The following is an 18666-nucleotide window of genomic DNA, read 5'->3' as shown; positions in this document are numbered from 1 at the left end:
CCATATCAAGGAATCAAGCTACCTAGTTACATGGTTTTGGCCCACTTGGGCAATAATTTTTCTTTAACTCAATAGAAGCTTTGGCCTTACACTTTATTATATTGTTAGCCCACTTGGGCAGTATTGGTTCACTGCACTACGTTGACATAACATGCTTTCTGGTTATTTTCCAGTCGTCAACACGCGGTCAGTTATTTAGCTTACGGAGCTGTGCCACCACGAGTGTAACTCTTTTGAGGTCTTAGGTTCGAACCTTCTCTCGGCAGAGCTGCACTAATGTAAACTAATTTTAAATGCTTATCATTGTAATTAAATTGTTGTTTGCATAAACACTTAAACCTGGGCATGAATGGCAGATGCTATGTTTTACCTGATTCTAGGGCCGTAAAGATAATTCACGCAAACATACAAAGCATGGGCTTTAAAAATGCTTACAAATGTATTGCATAATTGCATTCTTACAACGTGCTTTGATATGTCTTTATGTTTCACTAACACACTTTTCAGTCATTTCTAAATATCAGTACTTACACCGCTTTGAAAATTGGTTAAAGAGCGAAGTATTTTGTTTATTTTTGTTTATGTTGTTATCACGTGACATATGTTTTTTTACTTTATTATTCACATTGAAACATGCAAAGTTTGCCCGTGAAGAAGGAGTAGGCTTACTCCGAAGCGCGTCGGACGTTGTATCTGCATTAAATCTGCATCACTTACTGAGGCCATGGTTCCTGTGTTATACTTTCTGATACTGCTGAAAGAGAGCGCTGGATGTTTGTGTTGATATATATATATATATATATTTATATATTTAACGCCTTCAGTGCTGCGCGAATTCCTCTGCGGTGCTGAAGGTTCTAAAGAACCTATGGACTCATGACGGAACCGTTCCGTCATGAGCACCGAAGGGGTTAAATATATCAATCAACGCGGTCGTGGATGGTTGTCGTAGACGATGTAGATATCGTCGTCAATACTGTCGTCGTCGACGCTATCGTCTACACTGTCATCGTCAACGGTGTTGTGTACACTGCAATTGTCGCCGAGGCTGTCGTCGTCGACACTGCCATCTTAGTCAACGCTGTAGTCGAAACTGCAATCCTCGTCGACGCTGTCGTCGTCGACACTGCCATAGTCGGTGACGCGGTTGTCGACACTGCCGTCGTCGTCGACACTGCCGTCGATGCCGTCTTAGACACTGCCATCGTCGTCAACATTGCCATCGTCGTCAACACTGCCATCGTCGTCAACACTGCCATCGTCGTCAACACTGCCATCGTCGTCAACACTGCCATTGTCGTCAACGCTGTCATCGTCGACACTGCCATTGTCGTCGACGCGGTCGTCGTCGACACTGCCATTGTCGTCCACGACACTGCCATTGTCGTTGTCGACGCTGCCATTGTCGTCGACGCTGTCGTTGACAACACTGCCATTGTTGTCGACGCTGACGTAGACACCGCCATTGTCCTAGACGCTGTCGACGACACTGCCATTGTCCTAGACGCGGTCGTCGTCGACACAGCCATCGTCCTCAACGTGGTCGTCGTCTACGCTGTCGTCGACACTGCCATTGTCGTCGACGCGGTAGTCCGACACGGTAGTCGTCGAAGGTGCCATCGACTGTCGTCGTCGTCACGGCCATCGTCATCAATATTGTCATCTTAGTCGACGATGGAGACTTTTTTCTCCTGTCGTTCCTCACAAGGAAGAGAGGAGGTTTTAGCTAGACTCCCTCACACCAGTTTCTCCTGTTATAAGTCCCTTCCTCTCCTTTACACCTCGGTGAGGAGATTCAGGTGGACTGCGCCTGTCAGACCCCCGGGAGGTCTTTTTAGAGGCTTTTTGAGGAATTTCCTTCGTAAGTCTCTTCCTCTACTTTACACCTCAGTGAGGAGATTTAGTTGGACTGCGCCTGTCAGAACCATGGGAGATCTTTTGAAGGCGTTTTGAGTGCGCTGCTCACAAGAAACAGGGTGAGATCGTATTCCTTCTCAGATCTTCTCGAAGACTCAGCAGACGAGGCCTCATCACGGTCATACTAGAGACTGGATCTGTTCTAGATTTTAGGTTCTGGAACCAGGTAAAAAGACGGCTCTCACGGACCCTTATGTTCATCTTACCTAGAACTTGTGGTCCGGATACAGGCATCTTTATGAGGGTCATTCACCTAACTCCTCCTTTTACAGCAGGTAGCACAAGCTCTAAAAAGGCCTTTTTCTCCCTGTCTGATGATGACACAAGGGGAAAACAGCTTCCTGAAGAGAATACAGTTGAAATCCAAAAGTTGAAAAGACATCTGAGCAGAGCTCAGTGGAGACTCCCTTAGCACAACATGCGGTAGAATATCTGATGCTCTGAGGGTCTCTCAGGAGGGTTCTATGGTGTGAGGCTATTCTGATTGGTCGTTGCAAGTTTTTGGTCTCTTTTACAAAAAGAGGTGGATATGCTACAAAACTAGATGAGGCCTAGAACTTTTTTTCTCTTTCGTACCTACTGCTATGGTATTTTCTATTTACCGAGGCTCCCATTCCGATGACGGGGAATGATACAAGCTATGGGAATCTATGAAAGTTCCAACACTGGGGCAAGTTAAAATTTGCTGTTTGAAATGTGTAAGAATGTTAGCTTTCATTGCAACAAAGTACATGCAATTCTGAGTTTCAAAAAGTTTATGCCTATTATAAACAAGTTGTCTTGATGCTGAAAACGTAACTTTCTAATTTATAAAAGTAATATTTACGAGTGAAGGGAGCACCAAAGGCAGATTTGTTCGAAGGCCCGCAGATCCTGGAGTAAGACCTAAATCTTCTATCGATTAATAATGTGCCCCAGCTGAAACAATGGGACAACCTGATCACAAGGGTCCGAGCATCAGGTCGACCCTGCTTGAACAGCCATTCCTCACCATCTCGCTGTTTGGCGTTCGGACGTTTTGACACAACGTACAATGAACGTGCCAACATCGTTCGTCTAGAACTAGATTGATCCCTACTTCAGACCCCCCAGGATATTTCTGCATGGATTAGCAAATTTAGCGTCACAAATATTGAAATTTAGCGGCATTTTTGCAGCACTTTATTTTAGAAATAATCATTTATTTTCAGCCTGAAATCAATGGAAACTATTTTAGCAGAGTATTCCACTTCGAAATAGGCATGTTTAAAGTTTCTGCAGCTCTACGGAAGCACAACTCCAATCCTAACCACGTGGGAAGGAGCTGCATTTCTCCCTGTGATGTTCTAGTGCCCATGTATGCACCCCTGCCGGGGTAGCAAGCACTATATAAATGCAAACCTTTTTCCCTCTTCTATCCCTCCGCTATCCTGAATCAAAATACCTGACTAACCTATCCACCACACAAATTACTTTTATATTTCACTATACTAATTCAACACTAATCCTTCTTAAGTTCCGGAGTAGAGTGCTACTCGCGGAAAAAGAGTTTTGACGCCTCGTCAGGGGTAGTTAGCACTATATAAATGCAATTACAATACTATAAGGTTTTGGGAGAAAGTGCACCCTGGCAAGGGATTTAAAAACCTGAGCCTCAGATTTTCGTAGCAGTTGTGCAAAAGGCCACTATCTCTGTTTAAAAAGGCCGAGCTTTCACAGGGAAGGAGGGTGGGCGCATGGGAATCTATGAAAGTTACCAATACTGGGGAACCAAAGTTACAGGTAAGTAACTTGTTTTTTTACCCCAGTATTGGAACTTTCATAGATTCCCATGCTTTGTATCAGAATAGCTAGCAGTAAATCACCAAAGCACATTTTGTTAGATACATGGCATCACATAAACATATGACAATTCTTATAGCATACTTTGCTAAATTGTAAACAAGAAATAAAACATTGCTGATACCAAAAAATGTGCTTATCAGGATGGAGGGATTGTAGGGAAAGCTCACCTCATTGAAAAAGATTCCTAAGGACTGCTTGACCAACAGCAGCGTCATCCCGTCCTGCGGACTCTAGGCAGTAGTGCTTCGTGGAGGTATGTGTACTGCTCCACGTTGCCGCCCTGCATATGTCCTTGATAGCGACTCCAGAGAAAAGAGCCACCGACGATGCAACAGATCTTGTGGAATGTGCACAGACTTTTCTGTCCAGGGGCTTGCCCGCCTCCTGATGGCAGAATTGAATCGCACTAGAGATCCAGCGTGAAATTCCACTCTTTGCTAAAAGAAACCCCTTCCATGGTGCGCTGTAGGACACAAATAATTGCGATGACTTTCTAATGGACCGAGTGCGTTCTAAGTAGAATTTCAAGCATCTTTGAACGTCCAAAGAATGTAATGTCCGTTCCGCCGGAGGAAAAAATGACTTTAAGATCAAGGGTTCATTCAAATGGAATTCAGACGGCACCTCCGGGATAAATTTCGGATTGGTGCGAAGGATAAGCACATCTTTCTTGAATTGAAGGAAAGGATCCACTATTGAAAGTGCCTGGAGCTCACTAACTCTTCTAGCTGATGTTAGCGCTAAGAGGAGGGCCAGTTTCCTAGACAGGAATTTCAAGTCCGCCTTATGAACCGGCTCAAACGGAGCTTTCATGAGTTGAGCCAACACTAGGTTGAGCTGCCAAATTGGCGGAGGTGGGCGAACTGGAGGATACATCCGAAACAAGCCTTTCAAAAAATGATTAATTCAAGAGGACCATAGGGACGGGCCTGAAGAAGTGCGCCAAAACCTCGATATGGCAGCAAGATGCACCTTTACAGAAGAATGTGCCAATCCAGATTTAGCCAATGATAGTATATAAGGCAAGATTTGATGAGGCAGAGATTTGTAAGGATGGAGACCCTGTCTTTGACACCACAGGCAGAACCTCTTCCATTTTGCCTTGTATGTTTTATTAGTGCTTGGTGCTCGAACCTGGGACAAAACCTCTCTACACTCCTTAGGAAGAGTCAGATGACGGAACTAAGTGTTCAGGAGCCACGCTGTCAAGTGTAGTGACTTCGGATCCGGATGGAACACCTGACCCTGATCCCTCGATAACAGGGACGGAATATGTCGCAAGCGAATTGGATGATCCTGGGAGAGTAGGAGTTCTGTGTACCAGAACTGCCGGGGCCACGCTGGTGCAATGAGAATCATCTTGCATGGCTCCGCCTTGATTTTCCTGAGTACCCGTGGTATGAGGGGGATTGGCAGAAAAGCGGAAAAGAATGCGCCGTACCAGGCAATCGAAAGTGCGTTCCTCAAAGATCCCTGATGGTGAACTTTGCTTGCGTAAAACCGGCATTTGGGGTTCTCCGGAGACGCAAAGAGGTCTATGGTTGGTGTTCCCCAGACCGAGAACACACCCTCCAGGATGGACTGGTTCAATTCCCATTCGTAATTCACCTCTGTCTGGCGACTCAGAGCATCCGCTGTGATATTGAGAGAACCTGCCAGGTGTTCGGCCTGCAGATTGATCTTGTGAAGAATCGCATAATCCCAGATTCTTTGAGCTTCTTTGGACAGAGTTTGTGATCTTGTCCCTCCTTGTTTGTTGACGTAGTGCATGGCGTCGTATTGTCCGTCCGGACCAGCACGGTTTGATTCCGAACTCAGGGAAGGAAAGCTTGCAAAGCTAACCGAATGGCCGTCAGCTACAAAAAGTTTATATGGCATTGGCGTTGCTCTGGACTCCAGTGTCCCCTGACTTGAAGCTCTCGGAGCACTGCTCCCCAGCCTTCCAAGGAGGCATCCGTGGTCATGATCATAGGAGATGGTGGAATCCTGAATGTCAGCCCTTCTGCGATGTTGTCTTTCACCAGCCACCACTCGCATGCCTTTCTCATTTCTGGCGTTACCAACACCTTGTCCTTGAAAGAGCCCTCTGCTTGGCACCATTGTTTGTCTAGCTCCTCCTGCAGAGGATGCATTCGCAACCTGCAATGCGGTATTAATGGTATGCAAGATGACATCGACCCGAGCAGGGATTTGTAGAGTCGTACTGAAAGGCATTGCTTTTTCAGCACCTGGCGCACCGAGACTATCAATTTCTGCTGACGTTCGTCTGACGGACGAGCTGTGCATTGCTCTCTGTCTAAAATGGCCCCAAGGAATCATGTGGACCTGGAGATTCGCAGAACGGACTTGTTCTGGTTGAGCTGAAGGCCCAGGTGACTGAACAATTGGATGCAAGTTGACACGGCTTGGGAAGTTTCCTTGAAAGATGGAGCTTTGACTAGCCAGTCGTCCAAGTAGGGGAAAACTTCCAGGGATTGTCTTCAGAGAAAAGCCGCCACTGGTGCCAACACCTTTGTGAATATCCGTGGTGCAAACCGAAGGCCACACGGAAGCACCTTGAATTGGAAATGGCTCTTTCCTACTGTGAAGAGTAAATATTGTCTGTGAGCTGGGTGTATCGGTACGTGGAAGTACGCATCTTCTAAATCCAGAGACGCCAAATAGTCGCCTGGGTTCAGTAGACGAAGAATATCTTGGAGAGTAACCATCCTGAAAGACTGTTTGATGAGATAAGTGTTGAGCTCTCGTAGGTCTAATATGGGGCGCCAAGTGTCTGCTGTTTTCCGAACCAGGAAGAACCTGGAATAAAAGCCTTTGCCCCTCTGAGAGAGAGGTACCGGCTCTATTGCACCCTTGATGAATAAATGGTGGGCTTCGAGATGTAACAGTCCCAGATGTTTCGTGCGGTTGGCGCCTGGAGCTCTTGTTGGAGGAAGATCTTGGAATTCAAACGTATGGCCACTCTGAACAATATTCAGGACCCACCGGTCCGATGTTATACTCTTCCAGCTGTCCAGACAAAAAGATATCCTGCCCCCCACTGATGTGACTGGGAGGGGAGGAACAGTGGAAAGAGCAAGGAGGCCGCTATTGTCTCTTGGCTTTGTCGCGTCCTTGGCGGTTCGGACGCCCTCTCTGAGATTGGCAAGAAGACGCCGATTGGCCCTGGTGTTGGTTCGAGTATTGAGTCCTATAAGACTGCGAAGACTGCAATGAATACCTCTGCTGGTTGTTGCCTCTATAAGAAGAGAAACCTCTGCCTCGTGCTCCTTTAAATGAGACCTTTCGATAGTTCAACGATCCCAAGGACTTAGCCGTGTCAGTATCCTTTTTTATACTTTGCAGGGCATCATCAACATGCTTACCGAAAAGCATCTCACCGTCAAATGAGAGGTCCAGGATCTTGTTTTGGACCTCCTGACGAAACCAGGTGGCTCGCAACCAGCCCTGACGGCGCAACACCGCCGACCCTGCCAAGGCACGAAAAGCCGTAGAAGCTATATCCATAGCACAATCAATTACTTCGGAGGATGATTGTTCTCCCTCCATCAGAACTCTCCTGGCCTCTTCCCTTGATGAGTCTGGCAGTTGTTACACAAATGGCTCGAAGTCACACCACATCTGGCAGTCGTATCTGCCTAGAAAGGCTAGAGCATTTGCTGCTCGAACAGCTAGCTGGCCATGGAAGAAAACCTCTTCTCCACGTTATCCAAGCGCCTACCGTCCTTGTCCGGAGGCGTTGATGGGTTTTTAGATTTGCTTTGTGCGGCCTGCCAGATCGCCGAAAGAGGCTTAGGTTGTCCAAGAAGACACGCACGGCTGCCATCCGGAGCCTTATATTTCTTCTCCAGCCAGGGAAGAACAGGGATGACAGTGGCCGGATTCTGCATGATCCCACAAGTGTTCAATTATGGATCTGACTGATTTTCTGAATTGTTCTTTGAAATCATACAGGAAACAGTCGGACTGCTCCGTTGTAATTGGCAGTCCGAACCTCTTTGATGCTCCTGCCATGAGGTTATGGAATCCCCCCAATATCTGCTGGAGGCAACACGGACATATCCCGTCCAGTGGCGTCCGGATCTTGCAATCCACGGTCACCGGGATCCAAGTCTGGGTCCTGCAATGGATCAGTCAAAGGATCTGCATGTACTTCATCATCGGAAGATGTATCCTGCAGAACGGTATTGGTTGGCTCAGGGTCAGTTGTCCGTGATAGCACCGCTGGTATTACCACTGGTGGTGTCCTAGGTACCACCTGTGTAGGAGGTAGCATGACAACTGGCTGCGCCTGTGGCAGCACCGGACTTGGAGGTCGGTCAGGCTGTACTGTAGTTTGTGATGGAAACCTGGTTCTGTAGTCCTGCAGCATCATTTGTAGATCAGAGACTAGAGAGGCCGGCAAGGCCACCATGTCCTGGCCCAAACCTGGAGGACGTCGCTCTTGAGGAACATAGTGATGCACCTGTTGTTCACACGCATGCTCATAGTATTCCTCTTTGTAAATGTAAATGTAAATGTACATGTATTTATATAGCGCAAATCACTGACCGAGGTCGGTATCTAAGCGCTTGCTTAGGGAACCCGTCCTGGTATTCCCCTGTGAGATAACCCCGGCACGGTATCCACAAGGTGAAAGCCAGGCATCCCGCCGCGAGGGGCCGTTGTGGAGATTAAGCAAGCTATTGCCCAGAGTCACAGAGTGTGAACCCGTGAGTCGAGAAGGCACCGGAGCGAGAATTATCGAGTCCGTGGAATTTTTGAGCCCAAGACCCGCCGAGGCGGGGAATTGAACCCTGGTCCAGGGCCGATCTCAGCTTCCGGGTCTGCCGCCTCTAACCCCTGAGCCACACTTCTCCACTTGTCAGTCTCTTGCAATTTTACATTTAAATCTGAGGGACTGTAGGCATCCCCATAATGGCCTCCAACTTCCTCCTCCTCATCCGACTCGTCATCCAGAAGCATTGATGGTGGAAGAGACGAAACCAGTCTAGGAGACGTCATTTTGGTGTAATTTTCAGCTTCTGTAATGGAAACTGCAATTTTTGACTTGTCCACGGCGTCGTCATAGGTGCCACCGTCGTCGACTGAATCGTCGACGGCACACTGGACCTCATCGACGGAGTCTTTGTCGTCGGCGGCATTATCGTCAACGGTTTCGTAGTCGAGCTCGTCGTCATCACCATTAGTGTCGTCGAAGACGTAGTCTTCGTCGTCGACGAGGCCGTCGAAAGCACCTTCCCTGACACCACCATCGACGACGAGAAAGTAGTCATTGTCGTCGAACAACCAGGTACCTTAAACGCCGACGGAGTAGTTGACGTTGACCCCGCCATCGTCGACGGTCCCGTCGACTGAGTCGATGAAATAGTTGAAACTTTAAGAGAAGTAATCGTCGTCGACGGACGCCGTTTTCGCTCAGGCATGGTCCCTGGAGTAACTGCAGAGTAATTTCGACAGTTTTTTCCTTTTTGGACGGAGGAGAAGTGATAGAAACCTCCTTTTTGTCCTTCGTGGCCGTCTCCTTGAACAGCCTGTCCCAGCCTCTCCTTTTCACTTTCGTGAGGAGATTTAATGGGACTAGCCCTCTCAGAGATCTTGTGAGGGGCCTTGATAGGGGGCTCGGCTGAAGTAGAGGGAGAAGACCTACCCCTCTTCTTGGATCTCTTAGAGAAAGACATAGATGTAGAATCTTCCTCATCCGATGAGAGCACCTCCTTTCGAGTCTTCATCTTCTGAAGCCAGGTCAGAAGCCGGCCCTCCCTGTCTTGCAATGTCTTTGTAGAGAAGGTTCTACAAATCTTGCAGTCTGTGGCCTTGTGGTCCGGGTATAAGCAATAAATACAGCTCTCCTGCTTATCTTCTACAAAAAGCCTCTTTTTCCCACAAGACGCACGGGAACTGAATAAAGCCTTATTTTCCTTGTCAGACATAGTTTAATTGTATATGAAAAGTTGAAGAAATATGTTGAATGGAATGGAAAACTGAGCAGAGCTCAGTGGAGACTCCCTAGCACAACGTGCAGTAGAAAAATCTGAGGCTCTGAGGCTCTCTCAGGAAGGTTCTATGGGGTGAGGCTATTCCGATTGGTTGTTGTGGAAAGTTTGGGCTCTATTACACAAAGAGGTTGATATGCTACAAAATGAGATGAGGCCTAGGCCTAGTTTTCTCTTTTGTACCTATGGTTATGATACTTTTTATTTACTGAGGCTCCCATTTCGACAACGGGGAATGATACAACGCATGGGAATCTATGAAAGTTCCAATACTGGGGTAAGTCCAGACAATTCTTATGTACGGTGCTCCAAGGAGATGAAATGGCCACCACACTACAAAGGAAGGAGGCAATGCTCAAACAGTCATAGGTAATTCTCCTGAGTGCCAAAGTATAGAATATAGTCCTAATTCTTCCAGTTTTCTTTAATTTTCTTATTCAGATCTTCATACATTCAGCAATTAGTACAATTTGTTGGCTACATACAGGGATATCTACTAACAACTTAAAGGTACTACGGGCTGTGAATAACTTGCAAGCCTCACGAAAATCAGCAATAACATTCATATATGCAGCTGTTTGTGACTTAAGAGAGACATCTAGCAAAATTTTAAAGGGCAATAGTTTTATTAAAGGCTTCAAGATGTAGTTTGACTCGAGAAGGACGACTAGTAATGACTTGTACCGCAGCTATGCCAAAAGCCAGTCCTGTTAGCTTTGCAAACGCTTGTTTGTGAAGAGGTCTATTTTATTTTCAGTTGTTGAGCAAAACTGTGGTATGTTTATTTGCTACTTTCCCTCTTCTCATCGGTCTGTTGTTCCCCCTCCTGCCTTCTATGCCACTGTTTTTCAAATTGTTTTAATTTATTTTTTACAATGCAACAGGAGCTGGAACGTGGTACCAGACTGCTTGCTTTTTGGTTTTGTGCACTATTTAACCTGTAATACACCAATCCAAAATGGCTATCGGCCATGATGGAAAGGTAAATTAAAAACGGCAACTGATGCATGCACAAGTGCTGTGAATAACAGACCGCCCACTTTTGGCATTAGCTAACAGCAATGCATAGAAGCATTAGCAAATTCAAAAACTCGTTTTGTTTAAGGGTCAGACCTGTTGGCTTTTCAAATGTCTGTTCAACATGGGTAAACATGTGGACTAAGCACAGTCAAAAACAGGACCAGAAATATTCTACCCCCTAGATAGATTTTGTGATAAAAATCTTCCTAACAACTGGGCTGGGATATTGGTTTTTGGTTTCCCAAACCCACACAGGGTGCTAAGACAATATTAAGTAACTCTGGACAAAAAGTCTACATAGTAAGACTTTTCTGAATTAAATTACCTTTGTGAAAGAACATGGGTGAAAATAATCCTCTCGCGTCATGATCGTATTGTAACGTCTATATTAAACTAGCAACAATATAAGCTCAATTGTAGTCTCTCAGAAAATGAATGATGTGATCTACCCCTTGGTCCATGTATGTAGGTAGAGTTGAACACCTGATCCATTGCGTTATATTTTAATCTTGGACTGAAAAACTGTTCTTAGTTACTTATCTACGTACTGATATCTAGTGAAGGAAATGCATACTAAGGAGACATTCAATTTCTTAGCAATTACGTAGGGTACAAATAAGCATATAAAGGAATACTGAAGCTAGCTATCATACACTGCGCCAACCAACGTAAAACATTTAGTAAGTAAATAATGAGATCGTTGTTGTAGTCTTTGAATACTAGGCCAGTGTGAACCCGGACAAAACTTACATGGATATCCTGTTGCCTATTATACTCAAAGAAGTTAGTCTGAGAAGGTGACATTCCAAGGTGGCGAACCAAGCTGTCCTTTAGGGTACTGACACAGTCTGGAAGGAAGCCACCTGTTTGTACTGAAAACATAAAGACATCAGCCACCTGAAACGAAGAAAAAGTAACTCTGCTAAAAAAAAGGTAATTTGGTACTCGTAATGCAAATAACCTGATAAAGTTAGGACAAGAACACCAGCAGTTGCACTTGTACAATGCTTAAACCACAGCTGATGATTCAATATTTCTAAACAAAATTGCATATACATCATATCCGTTTTTGGGGGAGATGCAAATACATGTATTCCAAATTTAGATTGTGCAACTCATTCAGGAATAAAAACAAACTCCTAGTCCCCGATTACATATAGGTGTAACATAACCACAACATTCAGTGTAACAACATTAAACTGTGGACATCATTGTGTGCTACAGCCCTAAATGTTATATACTCTACTTGAAACACATTCACAGTCTATTCTACAGCTGAATTATTTTGGAAATTGATATAGTTCATATGTTTTTAAAGCCTACCAGGAAAATAAGAAGGAACTAGGATAGGAATATAAGAAGGAACTACTGTTGCACCACTATCCGAAATGGTACAGAATTAGGCAGCTTTGAACAAACTTCACTCTAGTTGGGAATGTTTGTTATTTTTGTTAGCATTACAAACTGTTAATCCAAAATCTTCTTTAAAAAGATCTGAACTAAAAAAGTGTGTATTGAAACCAGAAAAATGCCACAGGCTAAGACAGAATTATGAAACCGTTTCAGTAAACTGGAACAATAACACAAGTTATTAGACACCCATTCTAAATTCTGGATACTTTATATTCCTATTCCACAGTGTGTGTGTATATATATATATATATATATATATATATATATATATATATATATATATATATATATATATATATATATATATATATATATCCACAGCCAATCCTCCTCTGACGATTCAGATTTGAGGCGACACGGAGGGATTGTTCAAAAACACCTTTATTTGAATCTGGGCATGACGCGTTTTAGAAGTAATCCTTTTTCAAACGCCCTTTTGTATTCCATAGTGCCTCTGTTACACTCAGTCCCACAGTGTGTCCATTTATAACAACCAACTCGCTGAAGTAGTGTTTGGTACCCAGCAAAACGTGGCATGGAGTCACAACGCTTCCTCCTTGGAACTGCGTCTCCCAGCATGCAGCATTGCCATCACGCTGTTTGTTCACTCCAATTCTCGGCGCAATGTTGATTTTCCAGTTGGAATCCCGAGTTGCAGCGTTTCTGAGGTCGGGTTGTGAGGTAATTGTTCTGGGCTCTGTCCGTTGTTGATGACCCTCGCTCCCAGCCCCACACTTCCATCGGCGGCAGAGATCGGGGATGTTGTTAAAGTATAGGCACCCCTCCATTAAAGTATGGACTAACTTTGGCAGCATTTCTCCTCTGCTTCTGTCATGCGAGGCGGTCGGGAAGTCTTCCGTAGCGACTACCCTAACACTTGCAGGAGGTGCCTTCCTCGCGCACCGCAGCACGCCAATATTTCCACAGCCAATCCTCCTCTCACGATTCAGATTTGAGGCAACACGGAGGGATTGTTCAAAAACACCTTTATTTGAATCTGGGCATGACGCGTTCCGGAAGTAATCCTTTTTCAAACGTCCTTTTGTATTCCATAGTGCCTCTGTTACACTCAGTCCCACAGTGTGTCCATTTATAACAACCAACTCGCTGAAGTAGTGTTTGGTACCCGGCAAAACGTGGCATGGAGTCACAACGCTTCCTCCTTGGAACTGCGTCTCCCAGCATGCAGCATTGCCATCACGCTGTTTGTTCACTCCAATTCTCGGCGCAATGTTGATTTTCCAGTTGGAATCCTGAGTTGCAGCGTTTCCCAGGTCAGGGTGTGAGGTAATTGTTCTGGGCTCTGTCCGGTGTTGATGACCCTCGCTCCCAGCCCCACACATCCATCGGCGGCAGAGATCGGGGATGTTGTTAAAGTATGAGCACCCCTCCATTAAAGTGTGGACTACCTTTGGCAGCATTTCTCCTCCGCTTCTGTCATGCGAGGCGGTCGGGAAGTCTTCCATAGCGACTCCCTTAACACTTGCAGGAGGTGTATATATCATCCATTCTTATGTATTCTGACCGTTCTGGAGAGACGGGTTAATGAATGAGATGTACGTAGCATGCGATACACAGCCACTTCACGGTCTAGGTTCCAATACTTATGTGAAAGTCAGGAATGCCACTGGGTGCACAGCACGAGTAAGACATACGAGAGAAATTATGTGTAACCCCTGTAACAGTGCAGCAGATCGTACTGAATATAATACATGAGAATGGACAACTAAATTCATGAATGATCTGATGGTGATCTATGTAAGTGCCAAGGGGGGTAGGGAGAGGGAGGGGGGTGTTATGTTGGGAATGTTCTTCACTTAAATACAGAAAATGGAAAATGGAAACATATCACTGTAAATGACGATTATATACATGCAAGTGAAACGGAATTCTGAATACTGTTGAAATTGTCTTGATTATTGTGCATTATCCTTGAATAAAAAGATTTAAAAAAAAAAAAAAAAAGAAACAGACTAGCCCATTCCAGCCTCAAAATTAAATATAGGAGATTATAATTATAAAATTGTCCAATTGTTAGATACAATGACTATGATAGTTTTTATATTTGAATATGTGAGCACTTGCACTTTCTGATTATGTCTTCCCTCACTGTTTAATATCAATGGGAGGACCTAGAGCAGTCGTTATGAGATTTAAAGGCGTGGTGTTTTCTGACATGTCATGTGATCAAGGCTGGAGTAACCTAGCCGAAACGTGTCATGTTGTGATTTATGGAATAAACTGCACTTCATAAACTACCTTTGCTGTGGTCCGTTCCTGGTGGTGTGGCAGCGCGGAGGTTGGCGTATGTACACGGAAGGATTTGGTTTCCATTGATTCCAACACGCTGTGGCTGTCGGCGTGTTTAACTGACCCTCTTCACGGTGGAGGCTGGACTATGGTGGCTGCTATCGTTTTGCGATAATCCTTTTTGACCCGGAAGTGGTATATCATCCAGCCCCCCGCAAGGCCGAAAGCGAGGCAGCTCCGAGCGCAGGGAGAGTTGCGGCAAGCCGGTGCGTGAGAGCCGCAAGGATCGTGGTGTCTGACTCCTAGAGCCGGGTCGGTTTTCTGTTCAGGTGAGCCGCGCTGTACTCTGAGTGCTGAAGGAGCTTGTATTTGCCTCGGGATTAGCGGGTGTGAAGATTAAAGGAGAGCGGGCGATTCTTAGTTATATAGAAGGCACGTTTGGGCTCAAGCATACTTTGCTAAGTAATCTCCTATCTCCGAAAAACTGTGCAGTACTAGAAACTTTCCATTTGAATACGCTATGGCGTCCACAACTGATGTGCTCAGAAACCGCGATGAACGCGCGCATGCAATGTTTGCAAATATGCCGGTAAATGCTGGAACCGGCCAACAACAAGCATCACAAATTGCATATGAGAAAGATGTTAAAAGCCTGCTTAAGAAACTGGGAAAACTGCAGAGAAACGAACTCACTAAGGGGTGGGAGCGGAAATCATTGGAAAAATATAAAGAAGTTGGAAGGGTGCCTAGGGGCTTGCGTGTTCTGATAGCTCCTTCATTTGATAAACCTAACCCTTTGATGCTTAAGGAGTGGGCAATAAACAACTTAGAATGCTCAATGAATATGGTTACGATGCTGGTAAAGTACGCCGAAATCGACAGAGTTGATTGTGGCGGAAATTGAGTTATTAATTACAGAACTGGAAGCACTTGACCAAAAGGATGTGGTAAAGAAAGGAAGAGAAGAAATTCAAAAACGTCTCGACAAACATGAGAGTACAATAATGAATCGAAAAATAACCAAATTTGCGCGTGATAAACGCGATTATGAGACTGGACGTATCTTTACGTTTGCAAAGCGTTTTGACAATGTAAAAAAACTAGCGAGCAACATAGTTCAGCCTCCTTTAATCTCTATTAATCAGAATACGGATACTGGTGCCACATCTATTTCAGGTGAAAGTGTGTTATCTAGCAATCTAACCCTATTGAAATTGATCAGCATTTAAAAATGCAGGAACCCCAAAGCTTCACTCCCTCAGAAGAATTGGGGTTTATGGTAGAAGACAGCCGTCAAACCCTGAGACGGAGAGTACACCAGAGAGTGCCTCAAATGCAACCCCAAAATGTCGGAGGCGCAACCAACAGCGCAAAGAGAGGAGGAAGGCGCGGAGGCTTCAACAAAAGGACTTAGTAACTCAGAAAAGTCAGTCAGAAGCGGCAAATGCATCTACAGCGAACACTGTTATTAATATGACAGAACTTGAATTAAATACTGCAGAACTTCAACTTTTGTCTTTGGGACTTTCTTTCTATCCAAAAAGTAATTTTAAATATGTTCAATCTCGTATTGACATTTTTAAATTTATCAGAAAGTTAAAATTAGTTAAGTTCCATAAACTTAAGAAAGCAAACTCTAAAGCTACATCTATTACTGCAGTTAACAAACCAAGTTCTTTATTTCAGGTCGCTGATGTTAGTTCGATGCGCACAGCAAATGTTCTAGCTGATTTGAATGAAGATGTTGTTCTCAATACACAGGAAGATTTGTTGAGCATGGGTATTTCTAGTTCTAGTGCTGCCCTGACTCCTTTCCGTCCATCATCCACATTTATGCCTATTATGGAAAGGGATGCCGTAGACATTTTTGGGGATTGTGTTATCAGTGATCTAAAAACCCTCCATAAAAAATGTATCTCTACAAATAAGAAGGGACACTATAGAGATCAACAATATTCCCGCCCGATTGACAAATTGGATAAAGAAAAGAATATTGTAATTAACAAGGCCGATAAAGGCAGGAACATTGTTCTTTGGCCCCGTGATGCATACCTTGAGGAAGCTAATAAACAGCTTAGTGACCCTTCGTGCTACAAGCAGGTAGATTTTCCTATTTTTTTTAAAGGTTAAAGATCAGATATTTAAGGAATTATCACAGTGGAAAAGAGAATGTATAATAGACAAGGACGAGTATAACTTTTTAAGAACGGATTACCCCATTACTCCAACCTTCTATTTACTTCCCAAGGTGCACAAGCAGGTTACCCCAGAACCAGGACGTCCAATTATTTCTGCTCAAGGTAGCCTGCTTGAATCAATGTCAAAATACATAGACTTTTTCCTCCATGATTATGTCGCAAACTTGCCTTCATTCATCAGAGATACAGGCCATTTTTTAGCGAAACTTACAGAAGTGACATGGGAGGATGGCTATCATTTATTAGTGATGGACATCTGTTCCCTATACACTAGCATAAATCATGAGGATGGTTTGAATGCTATTAAGTATTTTTTGTCTGACAGAAACATCTGCTATAACGAACATAATAAAATGTTACTCCGCATGATTGAATTGTGCCTCACAAATAACTTCTTTATTTTCAATAAAGAACTCTATCATCAACTCCGTGGAGTTGCAATGGGGGCGTGCTTCTCTCCCAGCTACGCGTGCTTGCACGTTGGATGGTGGGAGAAGCACGTCTTCATGCAGACTCACGCGGATGACATCTCTGAACAGGTCATCAAATGGTGGAGGTTCATTGATGACGTGTTTGTCATATGGATGGGCACAAAGGAGTCAGCACTTGAGTTTGTCAACAAACTTAATATCAACTCTGAATTTGGAATTTATAATGCAAGTCAGCGACAGTAGGGTAGAGTTTTTGGACGTAGAGAATAAGACCGTTTGTACCAAATTACATCGGAAAAGTACAGCGGGGAACTGCATTCTCCATGCTTGCAGTGCTCACCCAAAACACCTTATCAGGAGTATTCCTTATGGGGAGTTTCTTCGTATTCAGAGAATTTGCAGCAGGAAAGAGGATCTTGAGATTTGTCTAGAAGAATCTAAGAAAAGATTCATGGCTCGAGGGTATAATCAAAAGGATTTACTAGCTGCCCTGGATAAATTAAAAAAGGGTAATCTTTCAAACGATAGTGTGGCACCAGGTGAGGCTATGGAACATACTACTGTAAAACCCACAGTGAGATTGATTACTACTTTTAGTAGTCAGGATCAGTCAATTAGGAAAATTGTGAGTAAGCATTGGCCCATCCTACATTCCGATATCACACTATCTCCCGAGCTGCAAAACCAACCTACTATTACATTTAGAAGAGCAGCCTCAATGAGGGATGCTTTGGTGAAAACTAGTGCAGAAATGACCAATCAGAAAAATTGGTTGACAGATAAGAAAGGCTTTGTAAAGTGTACTTCATGTAGGGCATGTAAATTTGGAGTCAACAGACAATTCTTTGTGGACCCCTTTTCTAACATGCCGAACAAAATAAATGGTTATTACACTTGCAAAACAGAATTTGCGGTCTATATATTAGAGTGTACCTGTCAACTTGCCTATGTCGGCAGCACAAAACTCCCTGTTTTTAACAGGATCCTCCAGCACTTGCGGGCAATCGTCAACTCGGATCCAACTTATCCGGTGACCCGCCATTTTAAACTTGTGCATCAGAATAAATTAGAGGATCTTAAATATTATGTTATTGACTCTGTTCCTAAATCCATCCGTGGTGGTAATAGAGAGAAAAAAGTACGCCAATTAGAGAGCCAATACATAATTCGTCTTACTACAAAAATACCGAATGGACTTAATACAGGGGAAGATTTGGTTCACTTTTTGTAAATAGTTGGTTCTTTCTGGATTCTGGTGTGTGTGTATATATATATATATATATATATATATATATATATATATATATATATATATATATATATATATATATATATATATATATATATATATATATATATATATTTTTTATAAGTATTTAGATGACAATATTTTTACGAATCTTTGTCTACTGTGTTCTCTTCTGCTGCTACGTTTACTCAATATGTTTGGTGAATTGATTATTAATTTTTATTGGATATGTGTACATATATGAAATTAGATTTTAGGTCCTTTCTGTATTTATTTATTGTAGGTAATGGATTTTAGAAAAACCTTTTATACTCTGGAATTATTTAATGGTTTTACTAGTTTTCTGGTTTTACTATTGAATTTTTTTA

General features: G+C 43.8%; 1 protein-coding gene across 2 annotated transcripts in view; it reads right to left on the bottom strand.

The window, feature by feature from the left end:
• EXD1 (exonuclease 3'-5' domain containing 1) overlaps positions 1–18666 on the bottom strand; it is a 995593-nt gene that overhangs the window by 278294 nt on the left and 698633 nt on the right. Inside the window, exon 10 of one of the 2 annotated variants that reach the window (XM_086937165.1) lies at positions 11508–11654. The exons of the other annotated variant lie outside the window; for it this stretch is intronic. Within the exon in view, the coding sequence (XP_086793291.1) occupies positions 11508–11654 (147 nt within the window). The remainder of the gene's footprint in view (positions 1–11507; positions 11655–18666) is intronic. 2 annotated transcript variants of the gene reach the window in all.

Source organism: Lissotriton vulgaris, chromosome 9 (assembly GCF_964263255.1).
Source record: "Lissotriton vulgaris chromosome 9, aLisVul1.2, whole genome shotgun sequence".
NCBI lineage: Eukaryota > Metazoa > Chordata > Amphibia > Caudata > Salamandridae > Lissotriton > Lissotriton vulgaris.
This window is presented reverse-complemented; position numbering and strand designations above follow the sequence as displayed.